The sequence below is a fragment of the Diadema setosum genome, chromosome 9 (genome assembly GCF_964275005.1).
Source record: "Diadema setosum chromosome 9, eeDiaSeto1, whole genome shotgun sequence".
NCBI classification, from domain to species: Eukaryota; Metazoa; Echinodermata; class Echinoidea; order Diadematoida; family Diadematidae; genus Diadema; species Diadema setosum.
In genome coordinates this window covers 11,600,509-11,615,970 of record NC_092693.1, presented here as the reverse complement: position 1 = coordinate 11,615,970, position 15,462 = coordinate 11,600,509, and the positions used below count along the sequence as shown (strand labels likewise).

Sequence of the window (15,462 nt, the reverse complement as noted above, 5' to 3'; positions counted from 1 at the left end):
AAAATTATATAACTGTATGTGAGATTAAGATGAATTGCAATGGAAATAGAAAAAATTGACGGAGAGAACAAAATGAAGCCACGTGTATTTCAAATTGTAGCGCATACAACTACTTAATTGGTTAGGCAGTTCACAATTCCATCATCAGAGAGTTTTACAATCACATGTATGAGCTGAAGGCTGCATGCTTCTAGGTGATTTATCATTCTATCATCTATGCATTCGTTCATACGAAATGTCGCAAACACTCACATTTATGTAAGTGTCGGAAGCGAGGATACTTCTATATATAAGAGCAGACTGTCTGTGACAATGAATGCAAAGAAAATGTGCCAGACGTATACCATACAGTTTAACAGAGAGAGTGTTAGGTATGATAATAGCATACGCTCTCGTGCCACTGTCGTGGGAAAATGTGTAAGAATCTATACAATACAAAAAAAAAAAATCGTCGCGAGTGGGGGGGGGGGGGCTGGAGAGAGAGAGAGAAGTTTTAAGTGAAAGTGCACTTCGAATGGAGATTTAGACATGTATGCCTACAACGCTGATTCATGGGTAAACAGTTTCAGTAATGTCTGCAGGGACTGATCACGGCCCCTGTTTCCAGTATATGGCAGCAATGTCAGACGAGTTTATGTCATTTGAAATGTCATTTTAAGGCAGGGTAGTAGCCACTCTGTAAGCATGCGTGCTCGTATCTAGAGATTCCCACTGACTCTTTAAAGTTGGAACATTGGTATCACATGCATGTTTAAAACTTAACTGTCTACGTGTTTGGGAATGGGATCTGCAAAGGTTTCCTAAATTTCGCATAATGAACAATCTCAACAATGAACAATATCAATACATCATCCTGCGAGTCCCGTATTGAAGGGTTTTTGTCACAAAACTCTAAGCGCACATTCGTAAAAATGATCGGACTACACAACGGTTTAATCCTGAACTGCGCGGAACATGATACCCTATGCTGGATAAGTATGTTCTCTTTCGAAATCATGCCCATACAAGCCAAATATCTTTCTAAATGTTCAAGAGGTTTTGTAGAGGCAGAAAAGTTAACATGATAGAAAACTTCTTCAGAGATACTTCAACTTCAACTTCATCTTTTATTTTCACTCCACCCTCTTTGGAAACAAAAAACAAAACAAAACAAAAACGGAAACAGCCTCTTTCTTTCTTTTTCTTCTTCGCCTTCATAAAAGACTACTAGCATCTGGCAGAAAAAAAAAAAACAATGAAGTAATTAGGCTCTGATTGAGTACAAATTGCCTCGACGGCAATGTTACACTGAGCATTATTTTCTGTCAAAAATGTATTTCAAATTCAAATTCAAACCTTATTTTTCACTTTTCGGTTATTTTGGATTCGGATATATTTCGGTTGTGTACCGACAAAAACCATCATCTGCAATCTGGGCCCTGTTGCACAAAAGTTGTGATCAAACATACGTCAGAAAATCAATCGTTAATCCGTGAGTACTCGATTGTGATTGGCTGATGCCTGACTTATGTTGACCTCTTTATTCAACAAGGCCTTGAGATCATGCATAACATTTTACACACATCAAAAAATACCCTCCCCTTATCAAAACTGCTTACTTTTGAACACATACGTTTTGAGCGTAATAATTTGGCAGGGATACTTCTGCACTTATTGACTAATTCAACTTCTATATGAAAATGAGAGTGTTCTGTTCAGTCATGCATGAGTGAGCACACATTGAAGAAAATGGTCACATTTTGAAAGTAACAAAAGTTTGTTTCCTCTTTATTGGAGAATTGTGTCCATGATTACTAGAACCCATGTATAGGCCTTATGTACACATCAAAAATGCATATGCATCACTTTCTTTATACAAAATTATTATTTATACATACATTTAGTAATGATAATGATAATACAATACATCTTATTACGCGCTTAATATGGATGTTTCTAAGCGCACATTATAATCATGTATATGATTATGATTATATGCATATGTATATTACATATATATATATATATATATATATATATAATATGTGTGTGTGTGTGTGTGCGTGTGTGTATCAGGGGTGTGTGATGTGCTTGGCAGCACAAACTCTATGTAAATATATCTATATAAGCTAAAAAATATACTTATAAAATATATGAATTATTATACATATCATATGTGTGTGTGCGTATTTGATTATTTTAAGACTCGTGTCTGCGAGTTGTCAATGTATCTCAATCTTGTCTTTCGTGAAGTTATCATAGAAACTGTTTTAAAATCTAGCAAATAGGAAAACGTACGTGATTTGACGACATTACTTTTTAGTGTAAATTACAGGCACGGTCAGCATGCAGCTAGGTAGAAAAGAGAGCAGAAATGAATTGTTGGAAAACATATTATCGTCAACAGTCATTTTATTGCCTCGTTTACGTGCCATCTTTCCCGTGATTACAGAACGAGAATTATAACTTTTTTTTTATGTAATTTCCTTAATTGTAATATTTCATTTGAATAAGGTCTCTTTTATAATAATTTTGATGCACTCAGAAACCGTCATGTTATGATCCATCTATTCAACTTAGATCATAATACCTTGATCAAGATTGCAAAGCAACATGATGCAGAAACGGCAATCTTCGTTGTATGAAAAACGTCAGTTCGGACAGGACAGGCTAACATAATTATGATAATTTTTTTCCCAAACAATATGTGTTTATTTAATTTATTACATAGCTGACCAACTGTCTCACATTTTAGATTAATCTCTTTTACCAAGTCAGTATCACGACTCATTAAAAGTTGATAAGGTTATACCAATCTACAGCCAAGACAACTAGACGTAGAAAAAGAGTTATTGTCCAGTTTCTTCACTAATCCATGCCTTATCTAAAGTCTTGGAAGAGATAATACTCATAATTGTTTTTAATGATAGGGCACTACTAGTCCTTTCAAGTTTGGCTTACGAAATAACACTCAACTGATTATGCTCTCAATCAATTATGACATAGAAGTGTTAAATCTCTTTCAGAAAGAGGACATGCCATTGGTATTTTCATGGAAATAAGTCAGGCACCGTGGATCATGACATTTCTTTATTTTATCTTATTCGTCTCAGTCGGGTTATAATTGTATTCCCTTTGTGTTGTCTTCCTTGGATTGACGCTGTTGAATGCACATGAGGTTCAAGTTTTTATTAGTGTGTATATGTGTGTGTTCGTGTGCGTGTGTGTGTTTTGTTACTTTGAATACCATAGCCATTATTGATTACAGTCCTCGACATGTACATGTAATTACATCTATTTTTATTTAAGTACTCTTTATTAAGTACTGTCTAGATTTTGCTGTTACGTTGCTGATGTGTTATAATGATTTCATTTGTACAAGCGGAGAAATAGATTTTTTTTTTGTTTATCCAAACAAAGTTGTTTAGATAAGACACTAATCTGTTTAGTTAATTATGAAAAGCTTAAAACATACATTTATCGATATTTCTTTGTCTGCATTGTACAGCGTATTTGCTTTAATTAAAAAAAAATGTCACTGCATATAATTTGCCCCTTCTCTTGTAAGGTATATAGGGTCAAACCGCTCACGGAAGTAAATAGGAGGAAATTCTCATCACAACTCGAAAGAGAAACTCATCATTTAAAAACTAAACCAGACCATCAATTGTTCGTGGAGAAAGACGATGTTATTCCATATACGTCAATCATTGGATGTACTTTATTAATTTATGGCTTTCTTCCACGGACTGGTGAAAGAGGCAGCCGATCCTTGATACCCATTCATTTCTTTTTTTTTCTTTGTGTGTGTGTATGTCTGTGTAAGTGTGTGTGTTGGAGGGGGTGGTGGGTGTGTCTTATAATAATTGCTTTTAATGGTGGACATGAATATCAATCTCTATCCTGTTATTAATTATACATCGAAAGAGAAATTCTATTGGCGACCCATTTCTAGTTTCGAAAACTACCATTGGAGTGTTCAAGACAAAAGACTCCTAGTGTTGGGCTGAAGGACACGTGGGGTCCTATGAGTCTTTACTTCATACAACTCCTTTGATAACGTGCAAACGTGCGGGAATTCACAAACTTTGACTTCCGCAAAGCAACTCGTGGAAATGTATATGAACACAGCACAAAATTAAAAGATAAATCTTGAATAGACTGTAATCAACGTTAATTAGAGCCAGTATCGGTTAAACTTTATGAAAAAAATAACGAGCACGAAAACTGACATTTTGTGTTGTATCACGACCGCACACATACAAACAAACAACATACAATATGTAGTTTGGAGTGTCTTTATGTAACATTGGATATGGATTGGATTTGAAAATTTGTACTATCAGCTGTTTATGTGTACATAATATATGTGTTGCATCTTACGAGCTCTCATGCGCCGAGAGCATTATAAATGTACTTTGGTTATTATTGTTATTTTGATACGCCTAGCTTGACGGTTATGATGTTAATATACACACACTGTAAGGTTTTCATCATCTGAAACAAACTTCATGTTAATACGAGGGTTTCAGAAAACATTACAGCGAATATACACCCATTCATTTATTCGCCCACACATGTATTCTATTTATTCACATACATTTATCATCAATGTATGTGTATTGTTGCTTCAAAAAGAGTTTAGATTCTTCTTAATCTTTCCCCAGTACATGTCGTTTCATCAGCAAATTAATAGATGATTTAGAGAGAGTATTGCCCGAAGCTTACCCTACTGTCTTATCAAGACGTGAAAATGTAAAATCTAACAGCTTTTTGTTTGTTTGTTTCGCGGATTATATTCAAGCTGTTTCAAAGGGGTATTCAAGATGATAAAGGGTTAGGTGACACGGGGATTATTTGATTTTTGACCATTTCTTATATCAAAACAAGAGAGGACTGCTGGTAATGTACTCATGATGCTAGCGGCCATTGCATTGTGAATGGCATAGCATTGTAAGACTAATATGATTATGATTATATATGTATATATATAATATATATATAATATCACATATATAACACTTTGATTGCCAATACAACAGCAATTGAGTAATCGGGGTGTGAAAATATATAATCATGTGCGTGTGTGTGTGTTTGTGTGTGTATAAATGAATACTAGTAAATGAGGTAGACACTGTACAATCTCACATCTCCTCAAGAAATGTAATATCTTACTTTGTGTAATATTATGTTTATAACATCGTAAACTTCTTTAACGACAGGAAGTGGTAAAATTTCGCTGTTGTCATCGACCCCAGTTCCTGGCCACAGAATGGTTTTCATTTTTTTTTGTGTGTGTGTGTAGTCTGTACTACTTGAGGCGGCCTAGCAGTAAGCCACCTACTTCGAAACTTTGTTGAAATTACCACTCTAAACTTGATAACTTGATATCGCTCATTCCCTCCAGCTTTTACAAAAGATCTTGTTGTTGGTCTTCTTTTCCTCGGGGTCTTATTTGTCGTAGATATCTACACTATGTATGCACGTGTATACACGCAGTCAATGTGATGAATATAATCTATGTATGTATATATATATATATATATATATATATAGGGCTATATACATTCCGAAAAGGAGGAACAGTGAGAGGAATAATGGAATAATGATGTCGAAGCTACGCACCGATTTCTCCTTCCTTTCTCATATCTCACAATACATATATATATATATATATATATATATATATATATGTATATATATATATATACATACATAATCATTTACACTTGTACATACATTATATACATCAGGGAACGACACCAGGGCTTGCCCAATAGCCGGTCCGTAAAGTACTTAGGATAATTTCATTTTGGGCAGGTAAAAAAAACACCTTAAAAACAAGGGCAAGATGACAGCATTATTATATTCCACAAAGCGAATCAATATTGTGTAGAATTTTGTTCATATTAAAGAGACAAAAGACATTGATATCCAAAAACGCCAAAAAACAAAACAAATAACTACCAAGTCCAGGAAGCAACACACACCCGGAGTAGGATTAGGACAAGACCGTCTTGATGGCCAGGGCCAGCCCAAGAGCGGCTAACGAGTTGATAAAACACGTGAATTTGAGATCTATATAGATATCAAGACGGTGTATAACATGCGAATGATATTCATGATGTTGTGTATAATGTTGTGTATGCATGGTGACTCAGCTTTGATTGCCAATACAACAGAATTGAGTGATCGGCGAGGGAAAACGTTAGTGAGAGGAAAAAGGTGACTTTAGTTTTATTTTAGTTTTATGATTTTTTTTTTTGCATAAGATAAATCAGTTTTGTTTGGTTTTATTTGTTTTTTTTTATCACACGTAACAACAGGATACATACATTTTGAGGATAACAATACACGATACATAAGGCTTAGCATATTGTCTTAAAAATTAATTCAAAATACGTACATTATGAGCATAACATCATCAGATGTACAAGACGTAGCATACTAAATTCGAAATTCGAAGGAGATCGTAAAATAACAATTGAAAATTGATTAAGTGATAATTGAATATTCATTCTCAATATGTTATGTTGTTACAATAACTAAGATAAAAAGAGAGAGAGAAGGAGATTTGAAGATATTGATTTGCCAATTATGTATTTCTAGTAATTGTTAGAAAAGAAAAACAGGATTAGTATGATCAGTTGAGAAAACACTTTATCTAGCTCCATCATCAAAATCATGGACATCAGAGCCAAGGATCACTCGCCTTTGTTCTGTTCAACTTCGTTGCGAAAACATTTGGATTAATAATAAATCATAGCTCGTGTAGCTCGGGGCACCAGAAATAGATGTCGGACCACCACTTTTTAAGAAATTATATGTTTTACTTGAAAACTGCTCTCATTTCAGTAAGCTGCGACGACCAGTTGTGTCCATTCACCTCTAGTCTTCACCGACGAACTCAGTCTATCTCCAATGGCAGCTTCTCCCATACCCCTTTTTCTTTCGGCCGAATTTCACAGTCATATTTCATCTATTCAATATCATAAGTTGGTGTACCCTATGTTAGATATTATACAAATAGTGAATGGTCACGAGTGCAATGGTACGAGATTTCGCACGAGGTGAAAGATAGAGGCGCTCTATTCAACGAGGCGAAGCCGAGTTGAATAGTGCGCCTCATCTTTCACCGAGTGCGAAATCTCGTTCCATTGCACGAGTAAAGACCATACACTATTTGATTTATACAACGTCCAAGTAGATCTTTTTGGTCTAAGTAGGCCTAGAAGTCTATGTATGAAAAATATAGCCATACTTACATGTGGATCCACTGCGATTCTCTTTCTGGCTTGTGCAATCAGTGTAGATACAGGTCATAGCTCATACACGTACACTAGCACTACGTAGGCCTACGTACGCGCATGCATGTACCGCACACGTACCTGCGCTAGCTGCATGCGATCCTCAATATGCAACACACAGTACACGCAGTACCGTACAATTTCTCGAACCGTGGAATAGAACGAAAAAATCGAACCAAGTTGCACGCAAAAATAGAACCAAAATTGCACGGCGCGTTGAATGGAGTACTTATTTAATATCACGTCACCAACAATCCTCCAATCAAATTACAAGGATCTACTTGGACGTTGTATAAAACCATTTCATAAATGCGTAGAGTCGTGAAAATTATGTTTATGCCTCTATCCACTTTGTGAATTTGTTACTTTTGTAAACTGAGTTGCTGTACGTAGTATTCAAAACTCTTTATCATACTTGCCAATTTTCACATAAATGTCAGGGGTCTATAATCTTTGTCAAGTTTTATGAAATTGTGTTACTAATGTTATTACTTTTATTACTTCTTAGCCACAGTAATACTTAGTATTTGAAAGACATGAGTTTTTTTTTTTTGCTATTTGCGTGTTTTGTAACATTATTTCATTTTGTATGTTTCTCCTCATTGTTCTGCCCAGATTGAAATATGATAATACATATACAAAAAATGATAATAATAACATGATAAAAGTAATGATGATATCGATGATGATGATAATAATAATAATAATAATAATAATGATAATAATGTCAATAATGATAATATTAATGATAACAATATTAATAATAGTAATTATCTATCTATATACATGGTAAAAACAAACAAACGCGCTTGTGTGCGCTTTTATGTGTATGCGTGTGTGCTACATCAACTTTCTAAACGAGATATGAACACATATAAATGTGTTGACTGGAAAGAAAAAGAAACTTTGTCTACTGTAATACCTATGGCGTAAAGAATTTTTTCTAGGTGTTTTAGTGAAAGCATTTAGTTTTATGTGTAACCTGACGATTGAAATTTGAGATTTACGCTTGATGTTATGTGTATTGACTTTTCATGTATACGTGTATATATCAAGCAAGCATATCAATTTCCCTTTTAGCACTTCTAGCTTTTTCTATCACTACCCGCCATCCTACTCCATGAAACGAAAATGAATGCAAGAACCAAATGCAGAAATTCTAAACATGATCATTGCACTTTCCAACAACATTATTTGTCTGAATGTGAATGCCCCAGAAAGACTTTTTAGTTGCGTGAAGAAATCGACAATATAATTATATTTATATTTTCCTCCACTTCTACTAGGTGAAACTGGAGGCGGTGCCGATTTGCGTAGAATCATGGACTGTAATGGGGACATTGTCGGCCCGATGAGAGTCCCCTCCACCCACTATCATCAGGCGCCTCCCAGTCCGAAGCTGCCGGCGGCAGCAACCCGACGTCTCGCTAGTCACTACGAGAGCTGTGCTGCAACACAGAATTGGCAGGTAACTAAACATTCCTCATTATCACGGAGATACGAATTGTTTGCACGAAACATAACGAAGATACGAAACATGATAAACCACAAAGTCAAGATGAAGGTTTACAAGTGTCGACGTATTAACTCAGTGATCACGGTGATAACACATACAAGTAAGCGCACCAAAATGATACGCATCAAAATGCGTTGACGCAGTTATAATAGTTAAATAGGAATATTTGGACTTCAAAATAAAAAGAACGAAAAAGCATAACAAAACAGAAACCAGCTATAAACGGACTTTTTTTTTCAATACTTATTTTCAACGGTTATCCTCGACAAAATCAGGGATGTGTGTTACTCTGTTCTTTATATGGTTCAGATGGCCCCATTTGATGACGTTAACATTGCCATAATCTTTTCAGAGATACGTATAATGGTCAGATCTATAATTGGTAGTCAATATTTCTTTAAAGCAGGTAGTGTAGAGTTTTTCATGTGGTATTCAAACGGTATTTCTTCTACCTATAGTATGACAGATTAATTTTGTCTGTAGATGCTCTTGTTTGTAAAGAATACATGTAATGCAATTTACATACCTGCGAGGTCCGGGAAGTGGTTGACTTTTAGTCTAATAAGTTGATGACATAATCTCAACAAAGGGCATGATGAAGATGTTGCATCAAAGTTAAATTTCATTTTGATTTTGCTTGATTTCTGCATGTTTCACAAAAAAAAAACCAAACAAACAGAATTTCTTCCAAAAGTAATCATACATTGAAAATAGTATGCACATGAATCATAATCAATATAGTACGGTACAATACAATTGAAAAATCATTCATATATTCATAAATGAAATAAATATTCATAAATTCATAAATCAAATAATGATTCATAAATCAAATAGTGATTCATAAATCAAAATTATTACTAAGGAAAGCAGGAGATCACCATGTACAGCGGAAGCTTAATTTTGATGGCGGCCTCTGAAAGGAGTGAATAAATATTACGGGCAACTTGTCATTGCAAGCCAATTCCTACTGACATTGTTTGTCCTGAATTTTGTCTTGAAGCTCGAATGAGCATTCAGCCCCGGGCGCTTTTGTATATATGGGGGAATGTTCTACTTTGCGAGAAAAAAAAATGAAAACAGTTATTTATTTGTCAAATTTCAATTTCCTACTCTAATCCTCGAATCCACTTCATGATGAATACGTCAATTTTGGTCTTGTTGGCTTGGTATTCCATGTTGTTGATATGTCGTGGTAGTTCATAGTCATTATGATATGCAGCCCATGCATTTCACTTAAAGTAAAATCATACCATGCTAAAATAATTATCGTGAAACAACAATACTAACAACAAAAAACATCCAGCGTACCAATCATATGAGTGAAAGACCATTCTGCGCCATATCAATCCTTATTATGTAGTGTTAAAAGAATGACTATTTTGACAACACTTATAGCAATTTCCATAAACTAATGTGATAATAGATACAGTATTGATACAAAAATACATTAATGAACATATAGAAAGATAAAACAACAATATACTATATTTATATTATAATGATCGGTGACCACCATTGTACTGGCCCTCATTCTTTCATTCCCTTTGACGACATCCAACCTTCGAGTAAAAAAGATATTGAAACAACTTACACTAAGACAAATATAGTTTTGACAAAACGTGTGGAAAGGTCAGTAGGTCAAATATGATTACGTTTCATTTAAAACTTGGCGAGACAGTCGGATTTGTGGCAAATATTTAAGTAACCTAACTCTTTATGTAAAGCCACAATTTTGCCGCGCCACTTTACACAGGCAGGGAGCGGAAACACCGTGGAGAACTCGACCGGGCCTGCAGTGTTGATCACTTGCCCTACGTGCAACGGCGCCATCAAACGGCACCTCGGCTCCATCTCGGAGGACCTTCACTCGATGATCGAGGACAAGCAGGATGACGACGAGCGCGCCACCATCAACGACGAGTGGAAGAACATCGCCCACGCCTTCGACCGGCTCGGCCTCCTCCTCTTCTGCGTGGCCACCATCATACTAGCCGTCGTTCTGATGTCGGCGTTGAATAAGATGAAGGAAGACTAGCCAGGAACAGGCATCAGGCAGGGAAGAGAAATTGAGAAAGAAAGACCGTTTTTTTTCACGCCGCTCTTTCTCATTCGTGGATGCCTTCTATTACCCTGGTATCTTGAATGGAATTTCGAACTTTATTGAAACCCCTTCTACGCTGGTTTTATTTCTTCTGGTGTCAGGATACAGAGCTAACATTGGCTCACATTCAAAACAGTTGAAGGGGATGAAAGGAATGTGACAGTCTGCATTTTATCATATGCCATGAGAGACACCAAGCAATAATCAGAGCCAGAGGTAATTTGTGCATCACTTGCGGCAAAGGAACAATTTATCATGAGGAAGATAGCTGGACAATGTTCCTAGTCCATGTATACTTCATTTCATTGTTTTTTCGTCATACTCACATGAAGCTATACATCGAAATAATGTACTAGATACTCTTACAAAGAGTCGATGGTTAAAAACAAATGGTCAGTGACTCTATAGTGCTGATGTACCAAGGGAACAAGAAATATTATGACGAGGAGCTTTCATAAGAGCAATCTGTTTGATTGCTGGTCCAAGTAAATCGTTCAGAATTGTTACAAGACTACGTAGATCGATTGAACGGATACTAACTAAAGATACTGCACGGGAAATTGAAGAGTAAGTATGAAAGGTATACAGCTCTATGATACTGTTAAAGTATTTACATTTCCTGATAGAAGTATACAAGCGAAGGTGATTTATAGTGCTCTCACTTTCTGTACTGTGTTATATTTACAGTTGAAGACTAGTTGTTCTTTGCAGCTCGGCAACACAGGACAGGTATAAGAAGGAAACTCGTGTATATTATAATTACATGTATAATTCAAGTAGATGAGAGAAAATAAGAACATGATCAGAGACGTCAGTTGTAGCACATAGCGACCACGGCCAGGTGCCATACCTCAAAAACGCTGACAATAAATGCTGGCACACATACGAGCAACTTGTTGAATATTCAGAGATGATGTGTAGAGGCAGGTACAGATCAAAAAACTTTGTTTAAACGTTTAGAAATAGCCGCAATATCTCTATAGTACTTGTTGTTTATATAAAGAAATGTAAAAATGTGTATATAGATTACTCTGTTCTCATTTGTTGATTACGTGAGTGCATCTGTACTGCTGTTTGTGAATTCGTAAAAAGAAATGCATAGAACACATTACAACAAAAATGCATAGCACACATTACAACATTACAACATCTTTATTTTTAATCACTGCTATCAGCGAGAATACGGCAAGCGGATCGGTCATTGGTGACATAAATCGATAAGTCGACTCAGATTATTTTGCGTATAACACACCCACCAAAAAAAAAATCATATGCGTGTTACAATAGACACAAATGCCTATGTATGATGATATTAAAGAAATTTAGATATTTTTGCGTGTTTTTTGTTCTCATTGAAAACAAGAACATGACATACGTTTCAACGTTATCATCCTATGTGGGTGGTTTTTCATATAAGTGGCATGCTGTAAACCATTGGCAAATTATCTGCACAGTGAAGGTGATACAGTTATCACAAATACTTGTATATATTTTATTCGGTAGTGGATAAGCCTTATACTCCATTGCTCGTGCATTTTCCATGTGCTACAAACTTTATTTTGCGAAGAATACTTACGTAAATTGGAGAAATCACTCTGTAACTGATTGATAAATAAGATTCACAATAATATAAATGTAGCATTTTCTTTAGTCCTCAGTTTCAAGGAAGTGTTGGAAATGTTGCAATACTGTCATCATGTATATTGCGCTGAATCTACGCTTGCGATTATTAAAAAGGTACGACAGGTACAAAATAGCTCGTTTGTTTGTTCTTCTTTCATTAAACAGGAAACGAGGAGCACTAGAAATTGGGTGTGGTAATCTTCAAGAGACAGTTGTTTACACTAACGTTAATCGAAACATATACCAAAGAATAATTTGGGAACATCACTTTTTACCTGCCTTCATTCTGCTTGGCTGCGGTATGCCTGAAATTTTGAAACTTTAAAGGATAGGATCGTGGCAGAAAGTCAAAATAATTTTCCCACAGCCTCTGGCAAGGTTATTACATCGTTAAAGAATTATCAAATTCTTTTGAATTCGTGATGGCGTCGATTAAATGAACTGACCGTTGGCAGCTTCAAGTCTATAGACGAAATGCCCCACATTATCATTACCTATACCTACCTGTCAACAAAAATAATTTCTGGCAAAGCATATCTCATTTTGGTAGTGACTGCCGTCTGCATGTCCAGAGTATGCAAGTACTCGGAAGTTTCGTTGTTTCGAAAAGACTATTATCGCAGTAAACACTTAGTTTACACATACCTGCGGACGTTGCATTTTATTTTGAACGGTATCACCTCTTCGTATGTTTATCTAAGGTGAATTATTGCCCGATAGTTACTTTAACGTACGTGGAAACAGGGTGTCTCGTAAACTTGGAAAATTGAATACGTTATTGTCCACGCAAGACGCGGACACACAAGTGAAGTGCAAAACTGAAGCAACAATGATCGCGTTAGTGGATCGAGCAAAAGGCTCTAATAGACGTACTACAAATATGTATATATATATATATATATATATATATATATATATATATATATACATACATACATACATATTATCACTGTTTCTCCTTTTCGGAAAAGTGCAAGAGTTGAAAACTTGGTCTCCGCCGGGAATTGATCCCGGGTTTTTGGTATGGAACGCCAACGCCTTAAACCGCTCGCCACGGAGACATCATATAGCGGTCAGGTAGACCCAAGCTCGATTACCCGACTGACCAATTTTTCAGCTTTTCAACCCAATTATATATATATATATATATATATATATATATATATATATGAACAGTTTGCTTCCAAAAGGCGCTAAATACATCACATCATTTTTTAAGGAATTTAGCGCCTTTTGGAAGCAAGCTCTTCATATCTATAAACATAAAGTTGAAGTCTTTTCAAATTGACAGCTTTAAAGATTTCAAAACAGGTTTGCCGATTTGATATGAAGCAAAATGTATAGTCAATATGGTTACAGACATTTTCATTATCATCAAAATCAGCATCGTCGATTGAAATACCGTATATTTTAAAAAAAATGATCTCGTCTAAACATGACTTTAAAATATTGTATGTATTACGGAAATGACAAAGATATTCATTTTCAAAGAAAAAGAAAATGTTCCAAGGTATGTGTGTGGGTGTGTCTTTGTTTTAACAGATTATCATTGAGAAACTATTTTCCTTTTCTCAGAATTTCTTTCCATCGAACAGAGAAACAGAGACATATGTACATAAATAGACGGACAAACAGCACGTGAGCACAAACGCGTAGTAAAATGACGCCACAAGTCTGAAGGGGGAATCAGCTCACAAGTACAACGATAAAAGTCCAAAATGTCATAATTACATCAGCAATTAAAATCTGGTTCATGATCGCTGCGAGTTCAAGCCCAAGGTCCGCTGGCATTGTTGCGAACCTGTAATCGATATTATATCTGTTAATTGATTGCTAACGCAGAAATAGGATCAGAGCCATGCAAACCGGTTCGCACTATGAACGTTATTCCAGCTAGTCCTCCCTGCCGACCGCACAAATTACCTTGACCGTCCACGGAAAAACATTATTTTAAAGCACGTACGCTATTGGTCACATCGTCAGGTTTGTGCTATTTCTAAAAACTTGCATCTATCTGGTAGCCATGTAAGAAAAAATAACATGTACATCGAAATGTCAGGGGAGTTCATTGTCGATCAATCACTCATGATATCATCGTGGAAGTAGAGCAAACAAACAAACAAACAAACAAATAAACAAAAGGCATTTGATAATCATCAAGCCGGAGATAAATTGCCTCATTGGGATATAGTTAGCATATTGGAAAATGAAGGTAATTACGGTATATGAGAACAGACCAGCAAGAAAATATTTATGTGTGCAATATACCCAGAGTAAACATTGCACGAAAGTATATACCGTAGGTGCAGAAGCTTCAACTGACGCAACACATGGAACAGAATGAATAGTGTTGCTTGTGCCCCTTTCTCCGGTTTTGATAATTGACTAACTAACTATACAGATGTGCAATTTTAAAAAGAGACTTGTAATATTTTACTTCAGGACACATATAAGATTTTAACAGACTATAAATCATGGCAAGAAACACTCATGTCAACATGCCACGTGCATAATAAAAACAGGAAAACAATATAGTCTGCTAAGTGATGAGATTTTGTCTTTACGTAATGCCATATAAATTTGATTGATTTTCTAACTTCCTTGCCAACTGTTAGCTTCCCTATTAGTTAGGTAATTCATACAACCATTTATGTACAAACATGCTTATAACTTTATTCATTAACTACATAGAAAAAGTAAATACATAAATTGATTCATTATAAATTTCCTCACCTATATCTTTATTCTACACATACAAAAAAGAGCAACTTATGAATTCCCTGATCAGTTTTATACAAACTGTGAATGTCTTACATGAGTTAAATTTGCTTTTGCTTACAAAGCCGTAATAAATGAAAAAAAAAAAACCCAACTTAATGAACAAGCGAGATATTATACGTAACTGCCAATCAGACATAGCACAACATTGGAAA

At 35.5% G+C, this 15,462-nt stretch overlaps 1 protein-coding gene across 1 annotated transcript in view; it reads left to right on the top strand.

Moving 5' to 3' along the window:
* LOC140233021 (acetylcholine receptor subunit alpha-type unc-38-like) overlaps window positions 1-12,648 on the top strand; it is a 51,823-nt gene extending 39,175 nt beyond the window's left edge. The window contains exons 8-9 of the mRNA XM_072313127.1: window positions 8,573-8,754; window positions 10,559-12,648. Coding sequence (XP_072169228.1) covers window positions 8,573-8,754; window positions 10,559-10,840 — 464 coding nt within the window. The 3' untranslated portion in view covers window positions 10,841-12,648. The remainder of the gene's footprint in view (window positions 1-8,572; window positions 8,755-10,558) is intronic.
* Window positions 12,649-15,462: the final 2,814 nt, after the last annotated feature.